Source organism: Leptidea sinapis, chromosome 26, assembly GCF_905404315.1.
Source record: "Leptidea sinapis chromosome 26, ilLepSina1.1, whole genome shotgun sequence".
Lineage (NCBI taxonomy): Eukaryota > Metazoa > Arthropoda > Insecta > Lepidoptera > Pieridae > Leptidea > Leptidea sinapis.
The window spans coordinates 5,243,109-5,270,371 of record NC_066290.1 but is presented as its reverse complement, the minus strand read 5'-3'; the positions used below and the strand labels follow the sequence as shown (position 1 = coordinate 5,270,371).

Sequence of the window (27,263 nt, the reverse complement as noted above, 5' to 3'; positions counted from 1 at the left end):
AATAATTTAAACGTCAATGAATACATTGCGACACATCCTGGTATCCTGGTACAATAAGTAGTTTGGAGTGATAAAAATATCAATATCTGTGAGCTGGGGTAGGAATTAGATTATAATTGTGAGGGTAATGAAATAATACGAAGGTTAGAGGTAATATTAACAAATAAATAATTTAATTATTAGAAATTAACATTTTACACTAACGATAATTTTCTATAACTCTTAATGAAAATAAATTATCTATGTCATATATACTATATTAGGCTGATTATAATTATTTTAACGAATATATTTTGCGCAGGCTGATAATATACACATCTATTGATTTCAAAAACACATTTCTAGGAAAGATAACAATTTAAATAGATAAATGTAACTCTTAAACTAATAAGATTGAGAAATATAGAGAAAATTTCGAAAAATCACTTACAACTAGCGTTGAGGAATCACTAAGTATATTTTGCAATGTGAATTGAACTGCAATAGAAATAACATAAGATTTAAAATTCATCATTACACTCTCGGCTTAGTTATCTTCCGTTTACCTACTTTACTCTAAGGCCGGCACATACAATAACATACTTTATACTTTAAGTAATAAAGTTCTAAATGCTCAACTATTCGATAGACTATTGCATTGATAAGTAATCACGTTTTAATAATAACTATTTAAATTAATTCAGTCCGTATGCTCAGACCGCTTTTAGCATAACTTAAGAAAATAACATGGAAATTATTCTACAATATGCTAAGACAGGAAGAAGATGAAAGATTATTCTCAAGACTGGGCGACGCACCAACCGCTTAACCTAACAATTATTAATTTATTTTATTATGTCAAAAATAAGGTAATTATACAGCTGGCTAGCTTAATATTAAATTAACACACGGGTAGAGAGAGATATCTAACTTTAATCGTAAAAAAATATTCTAAAATTTTAAGAAAATAATTAAAGTTTTTAAATTTTCAAACACTTAAATTATATATATTTCCTCCCCCTCCTCGCGTCGTATTCCTCATTGCTGAGCGTCGTGATTTCTCTGAGGATTCATCTTTTTAACAATAGTCCGGTATCCAGAGATGTGCGGATTTGTTCAGACCATCTTATAGGGCAGCGACCTCTGCGGCGACGTCCGTCTACCTTTTCCCAGTAACCATCAGTTGTTCGAGGTTTTAGCCAACTTTTCTGGCGATATGTCCAAAGAACCCTAAGATTCTACGGAGGCAGATGGATGAGAGTCTGGTTTTTACACCTAGAGTGTGAAGGATGGATTGGTTGGTGCGGAATGCTGTCCAAGGGAATTGAAGCATCTTCCTCCAGCACCACATCTCAAAGGCATCAATCCGATCTCTGTCGGCCGTCTTTAGTGTCCATGTCACAGCCCCATGGCTAAATAATATTTTTAGGAAACAAAATTTTAACAATCCTCATGTGTTCCCATAAGACAGCACGAAGTAGGTGTCAGTGACAATGCTAGCGCGCGGCTACTAGATTTCTTACACGTTGTTTCCAAATGATGTTATGGAAAATTTATTTAAACTATGAATTTTGAATAGTTTTTATAATTACAGTTAAGTAATTTTCCCCGTGTGTTTATTTAATGTCGCCACTGTAGTGACACGCTGTATAACAATTTGGGTCACTAATGTTTAGAAACTTTCGGAAACATAATCACCAAAGTATGTACATGGTCTAACAGTTTTGGCACATTATAAGAAGTGCGCTCATCTATACGACTGCAAAAACAATTCCAGACTACTTTGGGAAATTAGTTTACTGATAGGTCAGGTAAACGCGGTAACAATACTACGCCTAATACGGCGTACCCGAACCAGTCTTGCTGCAAGTAATCCGCAAGATAGTGTAGTAGTAATCAATTTAAACTAAGTAACAAGTCTATGTTCGGTATTTACACAGTCGAATACAACAAAACTTCTAAGTAATACACGTTTATTGACAGCTCAGGTCTATAATTTATTTATTTGGAACATCAATCACTCATTGATACCTAATCATATTAGGATGGGACTAATCCTATCCTAATTTATAGAGCACTTTGATACACACAAAAATAAAGAATATAAATACCAAATTAATAATGTTTTTAAACTTATTGCAGGAGATGTAAATTGTTATATCTGTGACCGAGTAACAAGTCATCTACTGTTATATTAGCCAATTAATCAAAGAAAAAAAAAAAAAAATTACACTTTAAATTATCTCACCAAACATGCAAGAACAAGATTAGGTCACAGATTACACGCCAACGCGCCAATAGTGAATCATTTGTCACTGCGTCAGCCACGCGTCGGCCAATTGCAGCCAGCGAAGCTAACCCCGAAGCGAACAACGCAGTTCCGCCGCCGCTGATTGGTAAGTTTGTGCAAATACAAAAATCAGCCGACGCGCTCTCCATGCATTTATAGTCCGTGCATGTCTGTGGTTACAAAATGTAATACCAGCTTCCCAGCTCCGTACCTTTTTAGTTATTAGACCTGCCAGTATTTTCTTGAAACTACTCGTACCTATGACGTGAGGTTATAGCGAACGTGCATTACAATTTGGTACGAAATCACAATATCAACTGTAACTGCATAACTATAGAATTTGAAATAGATTAAAGCTAATTTAATTCCTTTTATTATTGTTTTCATATTAAACTATTTAATCGGCGTGCCCACCTTACAATACTATCTATTACTGGCCTCGTTAAATCTCTGGTCGAGATGTTAACGATTTGATTCAAAGATGGCGCTACTACCATTACTTTATATTTTAAATTCAACTTAGCATACCTAATATCAATAGCTTTTTATTTTGCCATAACTATAAATTTTCAATTCAATTTATCATACCTACATCAATAGCTTTTAAAGTTGTCAATTTACATGGCCATTTAATTTATAATATCGTTATAAATTAATTATATTATGGCAAAAATATTAAATTTGTTTTCAACTCAATCATTTCAATATTGCCATTAATACATAATTAGGAATTCACATTGATATGTCATAAATGTTAAGAAACTTCCGCATTGATGAAACACCACTTTCATATTATATTGGTCCGTAAAATTAAAAACATTACAAAATATACAGACTGTGTACTAATACAAACTTTTTCATATTAAAATATTGCCATTTGGTTGCCACATATTTACATGATATATGAACAGAATTTTTGACACAATAATTATACATCACTTTTTCTGTACAAATCCAGGGCCGTACTGATGTGCAAATAAAAATTTAAAATGCTCTACTACTGTTATTTTTGCCCCGTTAAGGATTGACATGTGATTTGTAAATTTATACGAGTGGGTATTACATATATATATAGGTGTTTAGGATTTTAACAGCTTATTCGCACGCTGGTTCGCGACTGCTATGCGCGTCTCGTTGCTCTCACCCTAAAAATTTCAATTCAAAATGTTATTCAACATTTAAAAAAACTAGATCGGTTTAAGGCCATATTACGAATCTTGAGTATCATTGACGGCACATTGCTTTATAGATCCAGGGACGGATCTATAAAGGGTTATTGAGCAAAAGCCCAGAACTCCGTGGATATATTGAGCCCTTAGCACCCAATGAATCTTAATGAATAACTTTTTGCAATAATATCTAAGAATTGCTGTTTGCGTGCCATGCCAGTAAATAAATCAAATAATTATTGTTTTCTTTTTTCTTTACCTAAATACCCAGCACACATTAACAAAAAGTGGTTATTGCCATATTTTACTACGCCCAAGGCCCCACTTGCGGTCCGCCTCTGCATTTAGCGTGTATAAAAAATGCTCGTGGCGCGATTGTATATGCACGGTTCAATGGCACTCCCCCTCAAGATTAGTGCCAGGGCCTAATATGGTAAATAATAGGTACAGTAAAATCCACTTATAACAACTTCAAACTGTAACGACAGATTGAACTTAACAAAATTATACTTAGCATAAAGAGTTTTGGTGGCGACAACGGAAGGGATTACCAGTTTTCCAAATAATGGGCTATAAATAGGTGGTATTTTTGCAAATAGAAGTTTATATGAGCCTTTACTTCACTATAAAATTGCATCATTATATGGTCAATTTTGACGGCTTGTATTGTATATGTAAGGAGTATTGTAGATCTTATCACAAGGCTGCACTTTGTGTTCCTTAATAACTCAGTATGAGTCGGTCGTTTTAAGGGTTAAAGGAAGCTTCTACAACAAATAAAGCGCTGATCGCTTACCATCATGTTCTCTGCACGATCATTTTTGCACCTTCTATAAAAAAAACGAGTCATGTGCAGTCAGGCGCGAGTGTAACTCGCACAAGAACAGTACCGTAGCATCCCAAAAGATATTTGCTTTTTGGAATATGCCATTTTGTTTTTTATTATTTGTATTTATAGCGGCAATATATATCTGCTAAAATTTAAGTATTCTAACTTCTGCGGTGTTTTGGATACAGCCAGAAGACAGACGGACATAAAATTTCAGATTGACCAATTTGCAATACTGTTTTGCCAAAAATTTATAGGAACTAATAAAAAACACATGGAAATATAAGTCTATGTCAATATTTTGGTGCAAGGTGCAAACACTTGTGAGTTAAAATGTCTATTGTGCTATTTCTAACCTCAAATACGTCAGCATCCCCCTAGTTCACGGTTAAATAAAATGATTGAATCTAAAAAAAAGTCCACTGGCATGGACTTTCTCATGCTAGAACACATTGTTAACAAAAGCAGAATTGTGGTAATAATATTATCAAAAAATATATCTTAAAGTAAGCTTGTTAGCCATTCTTGGAGTCGGGTACTTACGTCGTCTGTAATATTTGAATGTGCGATGCACAAGCGTTTATTTCACAGTAAAAATAATAATAAAAATAATACTTACAATGTCTGTGTGCTGTCCTCGTGATGTTTGTGTGTGTGTGTTTAGTGTCTGTAGTGTCTTGTGAACATATTTTGTGTACATTGATCGCTATAAGTTTAAAATTAGCGGTGATTATAAACTTTAGATTGTTCGTCAAGACTTGATAAATTTTACACGTATAGCAACTGTCGATTTGCTATCGCAATCTTTAATGGACATCCCTTAACAAAATGACCACTGAGTTTTATGGTATGGGGGATTCAGCTGTTGTCAAGCGCAGCACGCCCGCCGATTACTTCGATAATAGGGATGCAAATCGGTTATTTTGTTATACTTTTAACAAAATCTCGACGAATAACCTTTCAACAACTGAAATAACATTTATTTTATATTTAACTTTTTAGTTACTATTTGCAAAAACAAACAATATTTATGTTTAAATTCGTCACCTAACTTAAGAAAAATTTGTAAGTTTATTACTCAAAGTATGTTCATAAACTACTTTACCGTCCACAACAGTGTTTTACAAATGAAATTTCTTGAACGCAAGCAATTTCACACAAGAAAAAAGTAATGAAATGCTCTTTACTTTTAAGTAGAAAATCTTACAATTCCATAGAAGCAGATATGTTTATGCGATATGTAATTTCTAAGAAGTCACATTTTCCATTAATACTTATTGATTAAAAATGGTGAATGTGATGCGATTTTTTTCCCAGAAACCTTTTATATAATTTATTGAAAGCAGACTATTTAAACATAAGTGCTTCTATGAAATTCGTTGAAGTGTATAAACCTAGAAACACTTGTTATGCTGCTCTTACAACTAGCTCTCGATCTACTATCACATATCAAACGATCCTTACGTCATATTTTCATGAAATAACTTACCCTTAAATTCAAAAATAACACTATTCTGATCAAATATAATCTCATTTGATATAAAAATATATGAAAAAATCAGTACATTAACATAATACTCCCAAAATAAGAAAATTTGCGATTTCGTGTTAAATTGTAAGACAAAACACAAAAAGGGTTTATTTTCAAAATAGTTTACACTAACTAACTATACTAGTACTATAAATATTATTATGATAATATAATTTTAGATTTTTTTAAATACCAAGTAAACAACTTTATATTAAACTTCGTAATCTCCTCGTTATAATAAGTTGAATTTTATATATTTATTATATTATATGCGAATAAATGTTATGAGCAAAGTTAACTAAAATACTGTTTAAGCAATGTACTGGTTGCAAACATTAGAATTCATTGATTATATAACGTTACTAGATAAGCCACTAGATACGATTACATATTATATATATTACGTAGGTACTTTAGACACAATTACAAAGACTTATCCGAGCGACAAGGACAGGTAGCATAAGGTCAATGTCCGATATTTTCTATCTGCTGCGTAAAAAAATATTAAAACGGAGAAATAACAGTTGTGTGTGGTTGTGTGTTGTTGTGTGGAGCCGCCGACGTTTACTTGAGGAGCTCGTGTGCACGCTCGTTGGCAACCTTTATCCTCGTTTCGTTCGATTCACCCTATGATACAGAACAGTGTTTGTCTGGTATTGTCAATACAAAACAATAGACTACAGGGCCGGCTTCCAGCGAAAAAATTAACTCGAAAAAACAATTGGTCACCAAAAATATATAACTGATTTATATCATACAAATTACTCGTTCTTATAAAATCGTCATCATTAAAAAAATATACACAAAAATAAATTAATAAGACAAAGTAATTAATACTACTAAAAACATACAAATAATATAAACAATAAAATAATGAGGATAGCATTACAACTCACAGCTAAAGCCGGCCCTGTGTAAATTCATGTACAAGTATGACAAAAGTATGAAAGTGTAAATAATGAGTTGTTTTAACTGTATGAAGGCGGTAGGTTACTGTTGGATCTACTGGATGTCTTTCATTATGTTTACTGTAATGGTATACTTTCATAATAAAAGTTACTGCGAAACAAACTACACAACAGCGACACCAATTACTTCATGCGATTAAAATAAATGACACCGGGCAAGCTCAGAAACAATAATAAATCCAGATAGCACGTACACATCATTTACAGACAACTACAAAACTATTGTTGTTAATGAAGCCAGCTAAGGAATTAATACATTTTATGAGAACATAAAATATATTATCTACGCAAATTGTTTTTCATATGTGTTAAGATGTCAAGGTTTGAATTTTTTTAGCTTAAATGACAATGAATATTGAAAATTACTAGTATTAGTGTTGATGTTTGAATATTATCAACAGTATTTCAACAAACAACTAATTCGTTTGTCCTCTCTTATGTAATAAATAAATATTCAACATTATTATCCCTTTATAATAAAAAACTAAAGAAATGTGTGAATAAATAATGGTTTACGTAAGTCAGTGCAAATAAAAGATCAACCACTTACTTCATAATATTTTACGTCGGATAGTACCTGATATTGCTCAACTCGCATCGTAGACAATATTCACATTTTGTTTAACATAAAAAGTGAAATTAGTAATTTAAAAAAAGCTTTTATAAGCATTATCACATCTTTAAAATGCTGCTTTTTAATATTAGGCTTGTATTTGCATCTTCAATTAAATATTTATGATTGTTAGACTAAATTCTTGTTCCTCGATTATTGTAAATATATGAACAATATATTATATTTGTGTGCAACCAAGAGATAGTTGTGTGTGTATGTCTGTGATGCTGCCGTCGTCTACTTGAGTAGCTGGTGAGCACGGTCGTTGGCGACCTTTATCCTTGTTTCATTCGATTCACCCTACGACACACAATAGTATTTGTCTTGTTTTGTTAATAAAACAACTCATTAATAAAGTAACTCAGGGCGGCTTATACGTACTTTAGATAAAGCCCTTTTTTTACTTCATCAAAACGCATACGGCAGCACGCGTTTAAATCTTTTGAAAAGTTTTAATTATTAGCGACACTGGCGTTAATATGACAAAACTTTGTACATTCTTTAATAATTATTACGTTTACTTATAAGTCAAAGTAGTAAATGGGAGAATAATTAGAATTTATGTGTTTTGACGGTTAAATATATTTACCGCTCAAAAGCCGGCCCTGTGTTACATCATGTACAAGTATTAGTTACACAAAATACGATAGTGTTAATAAAGAGTTAGTTTAACTGAATGAGTTAGTTTTTACTGTTGAATCTACTGGATGTCTTTCAAAATGTTTACTGTAATAGTCTTCCTTCATGTAACGGTACTGCGGAACGATCTAACACTACAAAACACCAATTCTGACATGCAATGGACACACATTGTACATGCTCGCCAACTATTATTTGATTTTAGACAACACATATATTTATAAACAAACTACAAAATATATTTTTTTATAGATTTCATTTCACGGAGCCGAATAATTAATGCTTAAATGGTTCCCTTTTAATAACTGAGTGCACGCAATTAGTTATACAATGAATGTGGCTTGAGTTCAAGGTTTTCATTTCGTCATATTTAAATTTTAACACAAAATATATTCAAGCGATGCGTGAACTTAAGTCGAATAGATCCATTTATTTGCATTCACTTTTATAGGTTTGAATCTTATATATTTTTTGCCTTAGATTTTCTTTATGATATATTTGAATTAATTTAAAATAAACTATTATTTCTGTATGATCATTTGAATGAGTAAAACTCCGTGAAATGAAAAACCACAAGAAAGCCAATAAATCAATTTGAATCGAACAACGTATAACATAACCATTATTTACAATATCACACAGGTATAAAAAATACACTATATATAGAATATTCGACATTATTAAAAATACAATTTCAAAAATTACTTGTAACTTTAAAATTCTTTATTTTAAATCGATCCGATAAAGATTAAATTACATTATCTGTTGATTCAAAGTACCATTTTAAAAAACTTCTAAATTATTCTATGCTTTGGCAAAGTCCAAGTGGTATCAGAACAATTCTGTCAAAATATTATTGTGTTAATGGCCAATTTCTATTATGCCACGATTTTAAGCTGTTTCGCTTGTAACCTTTGCCTATACATTAGAAACAAAACAATGAGCGAATGGATATGAGGTGTTTTTACCTTGCGGTTGATGCGGTCGATCTGTCGGTTCTGGTTCTCTAGTTCAGAGCCCATGTCGATGGCCATGTTGCGCAGGTTACCTATCATCGTGTTCACCTGGCCCATGTTCTCTTCCATCTCGTCCTCACGGGCGTCGTTTGTTATCCTGCAACACGTCGCGGGATCATATTAGTGTCACAGCGCATCGCTCATTGTGACAAGCCGCCATCTTGTTTGAGTTACACTTTTATGGCGCGTTAGGGAAACATTATCAGAGTGAACTTTTACAATGCGCGCGCACACCGACACCCTGACGTTAGCTTGTCAACTATACCATTAGTATACTATAATATTAGTACTTCAGCTACCAAGCCTCTTGTAACTCACATGTATACTGAACGAATGGACGAGAATTAAATAAATTACAATATTTAATTTCAATTTATATACAAGTTTTACAATAAAAAAATAATCTTTCTGTAATTGTATAAAAATAATTCAATAATATTTTATTACACGTTATTTAACTAAATTATGTGGCATAATAATAATTTCATTGGTTGTATTTTTTAATACCGTCTTTATTACAACATACGTAGAAAAAATATTTCTACAAACGTAAAATAGCACGAGAAATAATTTTTAAAGGGTTTTTGTCCAAAGACGAATAACTTCTTGCGTGCGTACACCTTTTTTAGAGGTTCATTGCATCACATAATTCTACTAACGACTAAAAATTAAGCCCATAATGCACTGAATTTAGGTGTTTCTTTGTCCCTTGAGGTTCGTGAGGTTGGTACCTTCTTCTGAGTCCAGAAGAAAGAACCTTGGAACAAAATTCCATAGAAAGGGAGAGTACATGTACTTCTCAAGCATTTCACAGTGATACCTTTCACATTCCGTACTAACAGCGGCTGCTTTGATAAATTAAAACACTACGGTCCATTTTCGTGGCATATTGCTCGTCACTTCATAACTGCGCATAAAAGGGGCTTGATCATGTACCTATTACGTATTAAGACTCATTTACGGACTAAGTATATATTGATTAATATTCTCAGAAAAAAACCTTTTCAGAAAACAAATACCGTCTTCAAATATAATTAGATATATTGAAAAAAATATATCTTGAGTAAATATACCTCACGGTCGCGGTGTTGGGGAAACGCGTCGCTGTGTGAGCCGCATTGTAAAACAAACCCATATGGCCTTACAAATAAACTACGTATAAAATGATACCTGAGAACAAACCAAGAATATGCAAAATGTTTACAAATAGACATTTTGCCTATGATTGGCTCATAACGTTTCCCGCGTTTATTTGCAAGGCTGCCTGACATTCGGAAAACATCAGAATTAGCATTGTATTGAACTGTCAATATGTCAATGTCAAAACACTGGTTTTACAGCGATATACTCAAGATTTTTCATATTCTTGGTTTATTCTCAGGTATTTGATAGGTCCGTAATATTATATCAATGTGATAACGACCTGCCAATATATCCGGCCTGCGGGCCGATGCCGTTGCGTTCGTCCATCACTCGCTGGGGCTGGTTGTTCACCACTTTGCCGTCGTCGTTGCCCTTCCATGTACCGTCATCTTCCTTGAACGACGCTCCTCTGAAATTTCGCCATCGCACCAGTTACTTCACAGTATCGGAAAATATGAACAAAAATAAAACACAGCTATTTGACAAGTAGCTATGTACCCATTATTGAAAATAAATTAAATTTCATTCGATTTTGTACAGTGAATGTAAATAAAATATCAATATATTTCTAGCGCTTGTTTGGACTTGTTACATTATAATCTCTGAGAAATGTTGTCACGACAATAAATACTATTTTAATACAGATTCAAAATAAATAAATCTCATTTCGTACTTGTTGCACGGCAGCACACAGATCCCGCAACACTTCTCCATCCCCGACAGATTCTTCTCAGCCTCTCTCATATCAGCATTTATCTGATCCATCCCCTCTTCAATTCTATCCAATTGCTCTGTTCATACACAATCTGAATTAAGATCTACAATTAAGTCCTACAATATTCAAAGCGCCTAACAATCGCGTTCACATTTAAATTCATCTTAATTTCGTAAATTCTCAACGCTCTCGACAATAAACTGATCAAGTGTAGGACAAGCATGAGACGCGTCTTAATTTACGATTATTGCTTTTACATTCTCAATTTTGAATTCATTAAATGCCTTACACTTGGTACAGTGTAAATTGATTTAAAATTTACCTTAAGATGATGTTTGTGCTGTTACTAAAGTGAATACGTTGTAATAACTAACATTTAAATAACAACTTAGTAAATATTACTCATGCAGTCAACAGCAAGATTGAAAATCGTGCATAGCTAGATGCGTGAGAGAAAAAAAACAAAACAAAAACCAAAATCGATACATTTCAACAGCATGATGGACATTTTAATTGTCTCAAAGGTCGAGACGAGCAGCTAACAATTTATTGAGCATTTTAGTGCATGACTGTTGATGTTTTAATACCTTTCTTATTTATCCAGAAATTTCACTGTCATCTGATTTCAATTGTTATTGAGGTAACTGAATTATCATTATTATCAGACAAAGCCTTACTAAGTTATGATTTAGTAATACTACTGGATGCTTACCGCCCTGTTCATCCAGCATGACCAGGGTTTTCATGCCCACCTCGTGACTCTACAACACAATAATTACGTCACTATAGCTCGCCAGCGAGATGAGATGAGGCGAGCCCGCGCTCCGACGCACTCGCTTCATCTTCCCCTCTCGGTACTTCAACTCAAAAATGAAAACTAAACAAAACAAAATACATGAAAATGATCACGGTGAGCCGCAGTGGGGCGGGCGGCTGCTCCTCCAGCGGTGATGTGAATTGTGACTCAGCAAATAGCGTATTAATGAAGCCATTCTTGGATGGGTCGAGTGATACATCTGGAGGACAGCGCGGAGGCGAGGCCACCCGCCGTACAGACAGACATTTATCGCATCGAGCTAACAATAACAGACCTACTGCACTAACATTAAATACGCTGCTAGCCATGAAGGAAATGAAGGCGTATACCATTAATATATTCTATACGTCAACAATCGGAAAACGCGCACACATATCAATATCGCAGAATTACAAAGAGAAGATAGTAAGAGCTTCGGAAAGATAAATAAATAATAGGTTCCTATAAAAAGCGTTTCGATCAATAATATCAACGGAAGAACTAAACAGATTGCGCAGCTCATACAAATTAAATCTGCAGCAAAGGATAGAGTGACAGTTGTGGCGACAATTAGCAACGAACGGCCATCGGGCTTTTCTATGTACACTATGACGTCATAATCATCCCCATAAACATAGAAACATACGCAACATCGATCTGAGATAAGTCGTTATTCAAGAGAAACGTCAAAGAAAAACAAAAGAGGTTTAGTATACGGCACATTCAACACAGACGTTCTCACACGGCTCCACTACCCACGTGTTCAATGTTACTCTTACCGCCCTGGTGACTCAACATATGAAGCGCTTGCCCCCCGGCGTCCTCGCTCTATACATAAAATACAAATCAAAATAATATATCGCAGGAGAGAGTATCGGGGTGTGTGTGGGTCTGCAGGGAGGTGCTGACAGTGCGCGCGGGACCGGCGCGGTGCGGTGCGGGCGCGGCCGTGCGTGCGAGCGTGCGGGCGCGCGTGCGCAGTGGCGCCCTACGGCGGATGAGGCACGTGCGCGGCGTGCGACCGGCGACGCGGCCGGCGGGCGAAACCAAGCCCCGTCTTACGGCTGACTGAACCGCCCAATAACCGTCTCTGTTTCCGTTCCCCTCATCGTCAGGTTTATGAAGCCGGGTCATGACAGCTTCGCTCCGCCAACCGCGACCGCCCAACGCTAACACTCACTACTCGAACAACATGCATGCAGTGAAGCTTGCAGGTATAACCAGAGGGTTTAATGTGCTCAGTTTCTCATGAATTATGAATTATATCTGTGTGATGTTGAGTCGTTCGTGCGTTGAGGAGAAGCGTTTCGAATTTACATAATATAATCGTTTTAAATAAAGTTTTATGTGATTTAGTAGGTCGAGTTCATTAACTGAAATTGCATTATGTCATTTAAGTACAAAATCTGAAAGCAATTTATTTGTATGTTTCGCGTTCGTTTTTGTTCGACGGGCGTCGACTTGGGCAATATAACTCGCTAGTAAGTTGTGCAAAGTAGTGTATTAATACTACGAAACGAAAAATGATACAAAGATGCGGGCGGCTGTAGAGCTAACAAAATGATACTTAATATGCGCCAGCATCTTTATATTACTAAATTACGAAGATGTTATTTAGCAATGAAACCCAAAAACCCACATTATCGGACCCCTTCACGTAAATCCTGGGATGCTTAACATGTTTAGCGAAAAGTAAAATATATAAAATTGTAGGTAACTTAGTGTTGTAATATTTTCACTCACCTCCCTGGTCGTCTAGAGCAACCAGAGTACGAATGCCAGCCTCCTTGCTCTACACCAGCCGCAGAAACAAAAAAGTCAGAGAGCATGTTAGTTGTGAGGGGTATAGTGGAGTGAGTGATAGTACTTGTTACAACTGTGTAATGGTTCACCCATTGTCCTTCTGAAGTTTGAGCTGTGTATCAATGTGATGTAAGGCCGATATCATTTGTAAAACATAACAACATAACATATCAACAAAATATATAGTGCATACATAAATAAATTGTAAAATAGGGAGTCAACCAAACCAGAAAAGTATTCAATTGTTTTGTATTTGTTGTGAGAGTTTGCAAGGTGTAGCTCGATAATCTGTTGGAGTTTAGTGATAGGTAGTTTACGCCCATTTTGATTGTATTGTGAATGTTCGAGAAGGCATAAAATCATACAATAAGATACAGTCAACAACAGACAGCAGCCACTACACAGAGACCTAATACAGAGTTAACTAAAAGAAAATAGAATAAATAAATAAGAGAATAAAATAAAAAGACAGGAGTAAAAAAATGTTAATATTCAAGAGCTATAAAAAACATCTTTCATGGTTAATGAAAATTATTAATGAGAACGTAGCTTTAAATATAGAAGAATTCGAAGTGATTATGAGAACAGATTAAAATAAAGATAATGCTATAAGTGTAGTTAGGAGAGATACGCCCTTAGGGCAGATTAAAATAACTAATAGAAGATAGACAGCGTTTACTCAAGAGTTGTTTTGAAAGCAAGCCCAAGCAAATCCACTATAACCAATTAAAGCATTATTTTCTGAAGTTATATTTTCGAAACTAAAGGAGCATTGAATTCTATAGAAGGTTTTAACATCGGACACAATTCTATTAATGACGGGCTTACCATGCTATGTTGAGAATTAACTAAACTGATTGAAAACGGATTCGACAGTTAACTTTGGTACTGTCATAACAAATAAGTAAGTACCATAATAAACACATTAAACTGGGAAACCCAGTAAACATTTTAACTGTCAATTCCAAACTCTAGGAATAGGATCTTACCAATTCACATTGATTAACAACGCTACGAACAACACAAAGGGCTAAGACATCTCTAACACTTTTGGATACATTAAGGCACGGATCATGCAACACCCATATAATATAGTTAAAAACAAATACGTAAACGAAAAACATTATACATATAAAATTATACTGCACAGGAAAATAATCAAAAACAAAAATCAAAATCTACGATAAATATACACATCGATTAATATAACAAAATAGCGACATTGAAACACATCAGCCAAGATAGCAGAGGCTGCGCCCTATGGGTACGGGGGGCTTTAGGGTCCAACCGAGCTAGGGGCTACCCAAAACACTGCCGCAATACCCCTCACTCCCTCGCATCGAGAACACCTCTCTCACATGGTCATAAAATATCACAACTAATGGAATAAATCAACAAAAATACTTATAAAACTATTAGGGGAACTAAAATTTACTTTAACTAAAACACGTCTGAGGCAAACGAATCCGCTACTATTTTTTGAAACAGAATTGTCTCCATCTATTTTGATTAAATATCCGTGAGTATTAAGGTATCATCTGAAATTGTAACTTCATTAAACACTAAGTTATATCATATTAAAATATTAAATAGAATTCTTGTTAGAACTTTTTAAAGGTATTCTCGACATTTTAAATATTTAACAATTTTTCTTGGTGACATCAAACTTTAAAGGGATTATATAAGATATTTTAATTTTTTTATTAATTTCTTATTAAATATTTAAATAACAGAAACACAAACATACCTCCTCGCATAGTTGCATCATACGTCTTGTCGATTCCAAAGACTGAAACATAAAATTGGTAATGTAAAAATATGAAATTAATATAATAAATTAAAATTTACGAAAATATGATTTTATCGGAACTTGTAACAATATTTATTACATATGCATTTACATTTCTTTCAACATTATAAAATTTATCAGACTCTCAAAGAGGTAACGAAATGTTTACTTTACTAGTTTTACGAAGTATACGAAATATTACGAAGAAGCAGTATGACAGTTCCTCTGTCTTTGCTGAGGTTTCTAAAATGGTAACAAATATAGCTGGTAGTATACCCGATTGGGTCATCGCACATAGCGACAATTTCAGGTCAGAATGTTTTAGGTACATGTTATATTTTCTTTGCTTATGTCATCGGAGTGAAACTCTTCTTAAACATGGATAAGTAATAAAAAAATCAGTTAAAAATACAATATACTTAAACATTACACGTGCGATTTGTAAGGTAGCTTTATCATATTCCTCGACCTTACAGCTACAAGTAATTCCACACAAAGGAGTTGGAACAGCAACACACTTGGTAAAACTTCTGCACTACTTCCACTTTATTCTGTGCTATAGTGCAGTTTTTCAGCAACTTCTTAAACGTACTCTTAACACAAAATTGCTTCAAAGATAGGATAGGATTCCTATGTCTGTACTTGGTTAAAAACACTCCAGCAATTTGTCTGATCTTGACTTGCAGGTGTAGTAATAAATTACCATCAGACGACATTTAAAATATGTTTCCCTTCTTTCGTGTACATAAATTTTCTAAATTATTTGTTATAAATACAATCATTAGCATGAACTTAAGTTTTCCAATAGCGTATAAGATTTGAGCATTTTGTTGAGGCCGATTTACCTCCAAGTACAGTTTTACAAAATTCGCGAGGGAAATACGGACAATATTTATATGTACTTAAACATACTGCTATATTGTTAAGTATGTGAACAGGTTAATAGCCATAAAATGGTGGTTAATGTCTCTTTTGTATTGTATAAATTTTTGTTTTTTTACGAATATAAATGAATTGCCGACATACATCATCAGTAACTTGTCCAGCTCGCATCTGGAGCTGTTCCAGCTCACTTCTTGGCGCGCCATTTTCGGCGGGTGGCGGAGGCTCTGCTGATGGCATTCTGAAACAATAAAATTGAATTTGGAAAATTAGTTGCGTCTCTACAATTATATAATGGGTATGTATTTTAAAAAGGTTGGATATTAAGAGTATTATTAGCGCGCAGACGTGACTTGGAATGCTTCCATGCTCTTATTGGGATGAATTTCGACAATCACGTAATAATTGTTTTACATTAAATTTTCTGTCATACATCCTCTCTAAGTCTAGCACCTTTAGGTAAGGTACCTTCACTATATTAGCGTTTGTCCTCTAAACACAGCGAATAGTAGGTACGCGAACAAAACTTATCTATTTAATGACATAATACAATGAATTTAATACATTGTTAGTAGGAACGTATTCGTGATTAAGAAGCATGACTCAATCAACAGGTATCCTAACCTTGAGGAGTGGCTATCGTAGCTATCGAAATTGTATTGAAACGTGGGAGCCATTACCTTGAGCTATGTTCGCAGTAATTAACGAAGCCGTATCAACGCTTATACAACTTATATTGATAGCAAAGGTCATCTCTATTTCTACACTTTTACCCTCAATGTAACACGTGCACTTTACAAAAATGGCTTTCTTTCAACCATTCATAACTGGGTAGTATAGAATAAAGCTACTAATAACGCATAGGTACAAAGGAAAATGAAAATAGCACTCCCTGTTTGTGTTCTGATAAGTAGCTGCATACCAAAATCTACATACTTTGAGCATAAATAGTCTTTGATGTAATGATTGATGTGGTGATTCTTAAAAAAATCGTATTTAAGTGTAATGGTAGGTAATGTACACCAGTGAAGCTTACAAATGCTGATAAAATTAATAAAAGTGACATGCCATGCCAACTATAATCACGGTTTCTTTTAGCAAGCGTTATGAGTGTCCAACACTAGGCTCCAAAAGGTTAATATATCTTTAAATATTATTCCAGGAGTAGTGCAGAGACTGTGTGTACTTATATTCCCACTTAAGATATTAATCTTTTTTTGTATAGTAAAACAAAAACAACACCAATACGTTTAAATTCAAATGATACGACGAATTTCTTGTCCAGATGCGTCACTGTAACACATATCTGTTCCTTATCGCGACAATATGGCCGCAGCATAGGTTAAAACTAAATATAAAACTCTGTAGCTATTCTGATATCTTGGTTACAATAGTATTGATATCATATTGACAGCGACACTTGCTAAATAAAATATATCTTGAAAATCTCCCTTGATTCTATGTTAGAAGATATATCAGCTAACTTCATGATGTCGGAAAATCCTGCCGCAGTGAGCGCGCATCGTAAGAAAACAACACTCATATTTTTTCCAAACACGCCAAAAGTAAGACATGAATAAATCATAATATCATCTATGTAGCGATAACTAACTAAAAAAAGGTCAAGGTAAATACAGCTTGGCATCTAGAAACAATCTAACTGTATGTAATGTAATGTAAGAAGACTGTAACAAACAAGAATAATAATATATTTATTTGCAAAAATAATAAGCACAGGTATTCAGTCCCAAAGAATCCATGCGAATGACATGTCAAAAGTTAATTTGTAAATCCGTTCTGTTGCGTATGTGTAACCCGGAAGAAGTGGTTAAATTATTATTCTCTCGCAAGGCTTGACATGTTATGTCGACGGTAAATCAGCGCGTTGAAAACGGAAAGTAAAGTTCAGGACAAGTATGGCAGTGTTTGCTTGAATTTAAGCCCGACATGCGATAGCGTGCGGACTAGGTTCGTCTGACTTTGAATTTTAATGAGAACCAAGGCTGGCTTGGAATAAGGTCTCTTTAAAACACCTCTATAACTACTGTTGTTTCATAGGTTTATTAATACCAAAGGTCGCTTATAGGTCGTAATTAAAGTACAATTCATAAAAGTATTTTATGATATAACGTTAATGAGGTTATTTATTAATGCATAAGAGAGAGAATTGACCTTTCAATTCGGAATTCTGACTCTCTTTTGAAATTGTCATTATTTTTTTTATTTTATAACCCTATTCTTAGCCTTATTTATTTTAAAATAGCTTTTTGGGACATTGCAACATTACTTTATTTTTATAAAGTAAAAGATTTTTTTAAATAAACGTAGTTTAAGTTATTCCTTATTACATCAGCTACCTGCCAATAAAAGTCCCGTCAGACAGACAAAAATTACAAATAAAGTTAGTTTAGAAATATACAATATTGTACTGTCTTGTCAGTTGTTTGGAAGAGTAGCTCGTAATGTAACTTTACTGAAAGGAGAGCACAAACTTGCATGGATGGATTGCATTTGCCAGAAACGATCAGCACTATTCTCAACAGAAACATTCCTGTTTTCAAATGAGACCAAGATAAGCCAGATTTCATGTTCAAGCCAGACTCCAGTTATTCGAAATCATTGTTCACCAAAAAAGAAACCCCATAGAAAATTTATAGCATGAAATTGAAAAATGTAGAGAACCGTCGCACCACCTCCGCCAGTTAGCTTTGTGAAGCATTTTCACTTGCTTGGAATAGATTTGACATTTGAAACTTGGAACAGAAACACAGACCATGCTGCGTGGGTGTTCAAACTGTTCTTTCTAACAATCGGAAGCCTATTGATATGTCGAACTCATTTTTACAAGATTATTATTATTTACAGCTAAAAATCACCATACTTGCTCGTTTTTTTTATGATAATAAGTGAAGAGACGAGCAGGACGTTCAGCTGATGGTAATTGAAACGCCATGCCCGTTACAATGCAGTGCCGCTCAGGATTCTCAAAAAACCCAAAAATTCTGAGCGGCACTACAATTGCGCTCGTCACCTTAAGACATAAGATGTTAAGCCTCATTTGCCCAGTAATTTCACTAGCTACGGCGCCCTTCAGACCGAAACACAGTAATGCTTACACATTACTGCTTCACGGCAGAAATAGGCGCCGTTGTGGTACCCATAATCTAGCCAGCTTCCTGTGCAAAGGAGCCTCCCACTATATGATGGTAATTAATTATTTGAAATGTTTTCAATAATTAGATGTCCAGCTCTCGGCTAGAACGCAAGAGAACCGATGTTTTTAGTTTTCATAATTTAATTACGTCGCAGATTTATCCTAATTTTATTATAACAACAACGCAACCACACAGAAACATAGATAGTTGGTCATAACTGTAAGTAAATAATATTTTTTTTTATTTAATAACAAAAGCAGAGTTCACGCTTAAAAGCAAGCAATTATATTTAAATGTGCATGACGAATCTAGACCTATGACCAAACTATCGTACCAAATAAAGTAATTAGAGTAGGACATATATTTAACATTATTATTACACTAGTTGATCCGTTCCCCCGTGCCCCCGGTTCGATGCTCGCCTCGTATCAATGTTATTCAAATGTACGTCATTTTGACGCTTTATAACACTCATTCTTTGTTACAAGAGAGTAAGGGCAGGTGATCCCATACCATCAGGTGACCTCTCTCAAGACCTATGCTCGTTGGTCATTCTCTTGAATAAAAAAAATTTGAAAAAATGTTCAAGATGAAGTTTCGGCGGCATGTTGGTGTTAGTTGATACAGCTACAACTTGTCCGGGTAAAATCAATATGCGCGCGCATCTTCCCCCCCCCCCCCCGCACCCCGTCTGCTACTTGTTAGACACTTCGCAAGTTTCCATGCTTTTAAGTATCTACACGATTTGATAGCAACTTGCCCCTTGGCTACGCCCGCATGGATTAAAGACTTGCTCACAAAGAAGGTTCCAATGGGGTTAAAAAGCTCATGGTAACTGTCATACAGGTTCCTATCAATTCTAGCACTTTCCATAATACTTATAGCGTTAAACAAACAATAATAATTAGTTTTCCAATTGCACCAGTAAAGCGCATTATGCGGTATAATGCCCAACGTTCAATCGAGAACTTCCAAAAATACTGCTTTCGTTGTAGTTTTTTTTTGGAAATAATAAAAGTTTATTCAGACTGTGTTAAAATTAAATATAAGTATGGATAAAGGAACAAACACTGACAATTTTTTTATATTCCACATTTAAAATTAAAATTGAAAGTGTCATTTTAGAATTCGAAATTATAAACTATATTACAGGAATATACTGTTATCAATTCAATTAAGCATCAGCATAATTCGGCATTGTGCAGCACTGAGTCAATGAGGGTAATTGGAGATCTACCAATATCTAGTTATGGAATTAAGGGCAAATTATAAGATCGCTCTCAATTTTTAAAGCATTCATGTGTTAGCATTACTGTGTTTCGGTCTGAAGGGCGCCGTAGCTAGTGAAATTACTGGACAAATGAGACTTAACATCTTATGTCTCAAGGTGACGAGCGCAATTGTAGTGCCGCTCAGAATTTTTGGGGTTTTTCAAGAATCCTGAGCGGCACTGCATTGTAATGGGCAGGGCGTATCAATTACCATCAGCTGGACGTCCTGCCCGTCCCGTCCCTTATTTTCATAAAAAAACAATCAAGCGCGCTCTCTCGAGAGCCGGGTAAATAAAGGACAAATTATAATCATTTCGCAAATATAAATGTTTAACCAACCTCATGGAGAAAATCTTTATAAAATAATTAAATTCCTTGTATCTGGTATTGTTTTTATTTATACCAAAGGGAATGAAACGAACGAAGAAATTCGATTTAGGTATTTAAATATTTTATTACAATAAAGGAGAAAACGCAACGCGTGCCTCGAAAATAATTTGTGATGTTTATGGACCTTATGTAGTGTCAGAAAGAGCACAAAAAGTTAGCTCACGCGTTTTAAATCTGGAAATAAAATAATAATACAAAGTAATAACCCCAAGTTAACTCGAAATTAGGTGATGCGGTGTGTATCGAGAGATTGGACGACTTTTTTTTTGTATCTGCTACAAAATTTTATGAGTTTATTTTTTTTACCTTCAATTTTAATACAAAATTATGTTTTTATAGATCACAGGTTTTACATTAAATTTGTACCCAAAAATTATCAACGATGCGGGACTCGAACCCGCGACCTCACGGGTTCCACTTCTCGCTTATTCATATTTCTATTCGTATAATATGTAAATAGCATGTATTTGTAGAAATATATATTTCAGGAAAAGTCTAGTTTTCTTTACTTACTGCATACTTATACCTAAAGCTTGAAATGGACAATTTCTTTATGGACAGCCTTAAAAAAAGTAAAGCAGTTCAAAGAATTCTGCTAATGTAATTATATTAGCTTCGAACGGCGTGAAGCGTTGAGAGTCAGAGATCAATAAAAGTTCAATGGATCAATGGCAATTTTAAGGGTCTAGTCATGGTTACTACAAAGCTTTAAATTTTCAAATATACATCTTTAACTAGCATCATAGAGATATCTGTATGTTTTATAAAAAATATATATCTGCCACAGATAATTCTGCTCAAACATTGCTTGAATAATGAATAGCACAAAAACTGATGATGATGGGGTAGAAATACATGTCATTTTAAGTGACTGTATTTATAGCTGACGGATGGCTTAACAGTAATGATTGTTGGAGATGTAAACTCCAAAATCCTGGTTTGAGTCCCGCATTATCCATATATTTTAGTATACATACTTAAATTTTGTATATCTAATACCTATTATATTAATTTGTATATTTAATACCTATTTTAATTATACCTATTACTTTGTAATACTAAAAAAATGGATTTTCAAATTATTATGATAAATATATGAAACTGCATGGTGGTGCTGCATTGAAGCACCACTAACAGGGTACAATTACAACTGACCACAAAATAGGATGTGACATCACTAATTGAAAGTCAAAAAAAACTACCACCCATTCCAAAATGAATGCCTCAGGCCTGAGAAGAATGGGCGCAACAAACTCAGCCATCATATAATTCCATGAAAATATTATGTGTTATACTTTTCCAGTATATAGATGATTTCAGCACACACAAAATGCACAATACAATTTCGTTGTCACATCTGGATCTCTTTTATACAAAGAAAATGAAAACATTATAAGTCCTATGTTGAGAGTCCCTTTACTCTTCTTTTCAAAACAGAGATTTTCCTCTCAGGTCTTTTGACTAGTAAATAGGTGATTTGACATTAAATATTTGGATTTCAAGCCAGAGGGAAAAAGAGCATTCAGGTCACCAAATGGAAAATGCCGACTATGCTCTCAAACAAGCATTAAGATATCACAAACAGGAGATATGCCAACTTGGTCTTGCAAGCTTTTTTTAAAGTGCCCATGGCACCCATTCAAACCCTGAAAGACTGTTGCCCAAAAAAGTACTTCTACTTATATGATCAGCAATGTTCCTGTGATTCCTTTGGTGTTGAATGAGTGTGAATGGTAGTGATCTCTTACTATCTGGTGACCAGTTCCTTCATTCCTCTCCTTCCGTGAAAATGAATAAGAAAGTTCTAGGGTAGTTCTTAAAGGTCATTAATAACATTAGCTCTTTTTAGGAAGACATAATATTAGATTTACTAATGTGACTGCCAGGATGGATAAATTTTTAGCAACCAATTCATATTCATTACTTATTATTAATATCAAACATATATTATCATATTAATGTCAAACTCCAAACTTTACAAGAAAGTAGAGTTAGTTTTAACTGGTACAAGCCCTGGAATCCACTGTCACAGACAGAAAATTTTGTCCTATTTGTATTTTTGGCAGGAAGTATCATTTAAATTAGATAAACCATGGGCCGATTATATCATAATTAAATTTATTCTATACATAGCCTAGGGCCAGTCGCTCCCTTCCCAAGATGTAACATCATTTAGTAAGTCATTCATTCATCATGCCAAAGTAACCTGAGTTTATAGTAAATTAGGTATATACCCACTATCACTATATGGTTGGGCTTACATTACACACATCCTTTTGCAGTGATCCTAACCTACTTCTCTGTGTTCTTCAGGTCCCAATAAGTAAGGCAGTCTTAAGTCTTATGGCGTTATAGACCTAAAATAATGTGCAAACTACACTAATTATTCACCCACATTAAATATTTGATTCTTTTTTCTAACATTTATTCATATACATGTAATGCAAATAACTCTATAAATGAATCACAAAATTATTTAACACACCTGAACTCAAATATAAGAGACATTTTACAGGTAGATAAGAAGTAAGTTGTACTTTATTACACATTAGACAATAATAAACATTACAGTAACAAGTATGTAAGTTAAAAATACTTATACAAAAATGATTATCTATATACAAAATTTATCCCTAGAAATATGTCTGAAATAGTATACAATATAATGTATTTATGTAACCGGTAACTTTGTATTTTATGTAAATAGTATAATATGTATAATTTCTGAGAAAATAAATGCCTTTTTATGCCTTTTTTAATAACAATCAACAAATCAAATACTTAAATACTGTATATAAAAACTTACTTGGGTAATAATGGCTCCATATTTAGGAATAAAACAAATTTCTAGACTTGTATCAATGTTATTGTAATGTAAGAGGTTATCTTGACAAGACTGAAATTGCCAGTACACAAAATAGTGAAACAATTCATAATTGACATTTCAAAAAATAAGTGGTTTGCTTTCAATTTTCAACAATTAGCACCAGTGTATTATATTCTAAGGGTGATTTTATTTATATTAATTCGGAATAATTTAATATATATATATATATATAGGGTTGGGTCCTAGTTAATAATAATCTCCACTCATTATATTAATATGCATAATATTGCACCTTGCTCATTTTAACAGTAAAGTGTTAAGTACAAAGGCATAATGTTTAATTAATTTTAAATTATTGCAATGTGCAAAGGAAATATTTTTTTATATATTATTTTTTAATACAACAAGCTGACCCGACAAACATTGTTCTGTACTTAATAAAAAAAAATACTGTTTTTTATTAATAGAAAATATGTCCATACAAAACAAATATTTGAAACTAAAAATAATTATATATACCAAATCAAAATAAAAACTATCTTATCTCTCAAGTTGGAAACTACACTGCACTCCATGAAGTAATCCCCATTAAAATCCGTTCATTAGTTTAACTAGAGAAAAACATCAGGAAACTGACTTTATATATATTAAGATACAGTCCATGTTACTCAGTGAAAATGAGTTTTCTATAGATAAATGTCAACTTACTTTTCTGTTTATTCATTACTTAAAAAAATACAAGTACATATAAAAGGGGTACAAAATAAACAATCTTCACCTCTTTATGATATTAGGTAAAGATGTGCTGCTGAATGAGATCAGCATTAACAGCATGTAACAAGCACATAAGATGTTTCATCTTAGTGTGTGGAGTGGCACGGTGCAACAAGATTATGTAAATCTACAGTAGTATTTACGCAAGTATCCATCAGTAGTCTGATAGTATCTACGCAGAGCTAGGCAGCTCTTAATGTCTCTACTTTCAGTGGAAGTTAAGTTTTTCACATTTGTAATTTTGCCACTCCTTGCTACCTGTCACTTAGTGCCATTGCACCTTCTTGCACACTCTTTAATACACCACTGAATTCTATGTCTAAGGCCACTTTGTGATGAGATACAATTCAGGTCACTGTTACGATAAAGGTGCTACCATCAGGTACATCATGTCCTTGTTTTAACTTATTTTTATTAAAAATACTTTCCTACTTAGGGAAATTAACTATATCCTAGCAGTATTTATATACTGAGTAACACAGAGAAGATTTTTAATTAACATTACAATCACACAGTTTCGGAAAAAGAGTTTTAAATACAATACAATCAAAAATTTATGTTTATTCATTCATTCTCCTATGGAGGTAAACAGTATCATACTTCCCTGTCTTCTACCACTTGCATCCATCCTCTTACACTAACTAATTCTGTTACTATTGCTTCTGTTAGCAAAACCAGGTTAAAAGGCATTTATTTTCTCAAAATTGATTCCTTTAAAATTCTTTTTGATGTCATTTCTAATAACTACTAGATACTACTACCGCTTTGAAAACAAATGGCGCTCTGAGAGAGAAGAATATCCAAGATTATTTAAATGATAAAGCAGCCTGGAATTGAATTGATCTACTTAAAGTGTGATTTGTTTTATGTGATTTTAATTGTTTGATGTTATTTATATTGCTTATTTGATTTGTTTGATTTTAATTTTATCTGTTTGATATTATTTATTTATTATTATGAAATTTAGTGTATGACTGAACTTAAGCCATTGTAAATCAATGTTATGAGTTCAATAAACGTTTTGATTTTGATTTTGAAGCGGCGCAAGAAACTCTCTCAGCATTCTTTTTTTGTGCTCTTTTAAATAAAAATATACAATATTGTACAGTCATTTCTATCGCTATAAAAGAATCACAATCTAGTCCCAGGCTGTCCAATCATTTAGATATTCAGCAGAGGAGTAATAGGATTTACGACAGAGCCATTTTTTTATAAAACATTTAAATTTATTTATAGATAATGCCTGAACAGTGGCTGGGACTTTATTATAGAAGTGTATACATTTACCCTTAAAGCTATTATGTATCTTAGGAAGCCTACTAGAATTGTTAAGTGGTCAGTATCCACATTCACTCTATAAATTTTGGAAGTCCAATTACAGAGACAGTAGTAAGAGCTGTTAGGTACAGAGCTGACCACAAGTGTAAGTGTCATTACCAGTAATAAAAACCAAAGAAATTAATTTTATTGTCATAGTTATACAACATTTCTGACACCCTTTAAGTCATAAGTCACTTAGCAATTATTAAGGATTTAGATTGGTGAGGAAAACATCTTATTTTACATAACAATATGAATAAATGAAATTAGATAGGTATGAAATGTTACACCCAAATTATTATTAATACATAATATAATAAATTATATATAAGTTCAGTATATTAGGAATAAGTATTCATTTGGTTAAAATAAGAATAATAATAAGTAAATAAGTTAATAATAATAAGAGCAAAAATTGCACACTATTATGTACCTTTATAGAATTACACTGAATTGACAACAAATTTATAAATGAGCTTATTTTATTTCTCTGACGTCATTGATGGAAGCTTTTGTAATGTTATAGGCATTCTATAAAATTTTGAATATAGGCTCTATAGGTATTTGAATATACCGACACCATACAATTTTTTTAAAGTAACATTTTAGTCTTCAAATTGATTGACACTCCTTTTTTAATAAGTTGCTCTATTAATAAATAGCATTTTAACCAAATGCTTACGTATTCGGAAAAATAATCGAACTCACCTGGTTGTTTAGCTAAAGTCTTGGGAGAAAATAAGAATCCTGAGGTACAGATGAATTCCACACTAGGTCACTGTAATATGCACGAAGATTTAATTGAAAGCCTTTCTCTAGCTTTCATCGGCACTGTAGGTCGATTGATTCGATGAGGTTAGCCTCTGAAATGCGCAATGTTTTGACTATGCGCATTAAATTCAAGGTGTAATTGTCATGCGCGGCATAAAGTTTCTATAATATTATTGAACGCGATTAAGGCGGCTATTTGTCACTTGTTGATATGAAGTTAAATTTTTTAAATTGCTATTTAGTATTTATTTAAATATCGTAAAATTTCAAATTGAAATATATTATGATATGAAAAGGGCGGCTTCACATGACACATCAGTTTAAATTCTTTGACATAAGTAGTACTGCAAACTTATCTTCAAATAAATTTATTCTTTATTCCCTAGGTGTAAGATTTGTTTTCAACTCTAAGTTCTGCTAACAGTTTTGAACAGACAGAACTGTCAAATGTTATTGTCAACTGTCGAGTGTCAATTGAATGAAGTAAAAAAACTTGATTTCCATATCTCAAAAAATGAATTGAAAAAAACTTGATTCTTGCTAAGTCGCCAGTCTCACAAACTGAAATTGAACTTGAAGGGACCCTCCCTTCT

General features: G+C 33.5%; 1 protein-coding gene across 6 annotated transcripts; it reads right to left on the bottom strand.

The window, feature by feature from the left end:
* Nucleotides 1–1,985: 1,985 nt before the first annotated feature.
* Nucleotides 1,986–26,973, bottom strand: LOC126972571 (synaptosomal-associated protein 25-like). 6 transcript variants are annotated; one of them, XR_007731155.1, is made up of 9 exons: nt 26,608–26,970; nt 16,307–16,403; nt 15,239–15,280; nt 13,432–13,480; nt 10,851–10,968; nt 10,458–10,586; nt 8,987–9,131; nt 4,887–6,425; nt 1,986–3,414 (listed from the first exon to the last, which is right to left on the bottom strand). XR_007731155.1 is itself a non-coding variant. In XM_050819428.1 (8 exons), exons 2-8 carry the CDS (start codon nt 16,400–16,402, stop codon nt 3,349–3,351), a joined length of 645 nt encoding a protein of 214 aa, XP_050675385.1. In that variant the 5' UTR covers nt 16,403; nt 26,608–26,973; the 3' UTR covers nt 1,986–3,348. The 6 variants fall into 6 exon arrangements, 4 of the variants coding, with proteins under 4 accessions (XP_050675385.1, XP_050675384.1, XP_050675388.1 ...); XR_007731154.1 differs by lacking the exon at nt 13,432–13,480 and adding an exon at nt 11,605–11,653 and having other exon boundaries at nt 26,608–26,969; XM_050819428.1 differs by lacking the exon at nt 4,887–6,425 and having other exon boundaries at nt 26,608–26,973.
* Nucleotides 26,974–27,263: the final 290 nt, after the last annotated feature.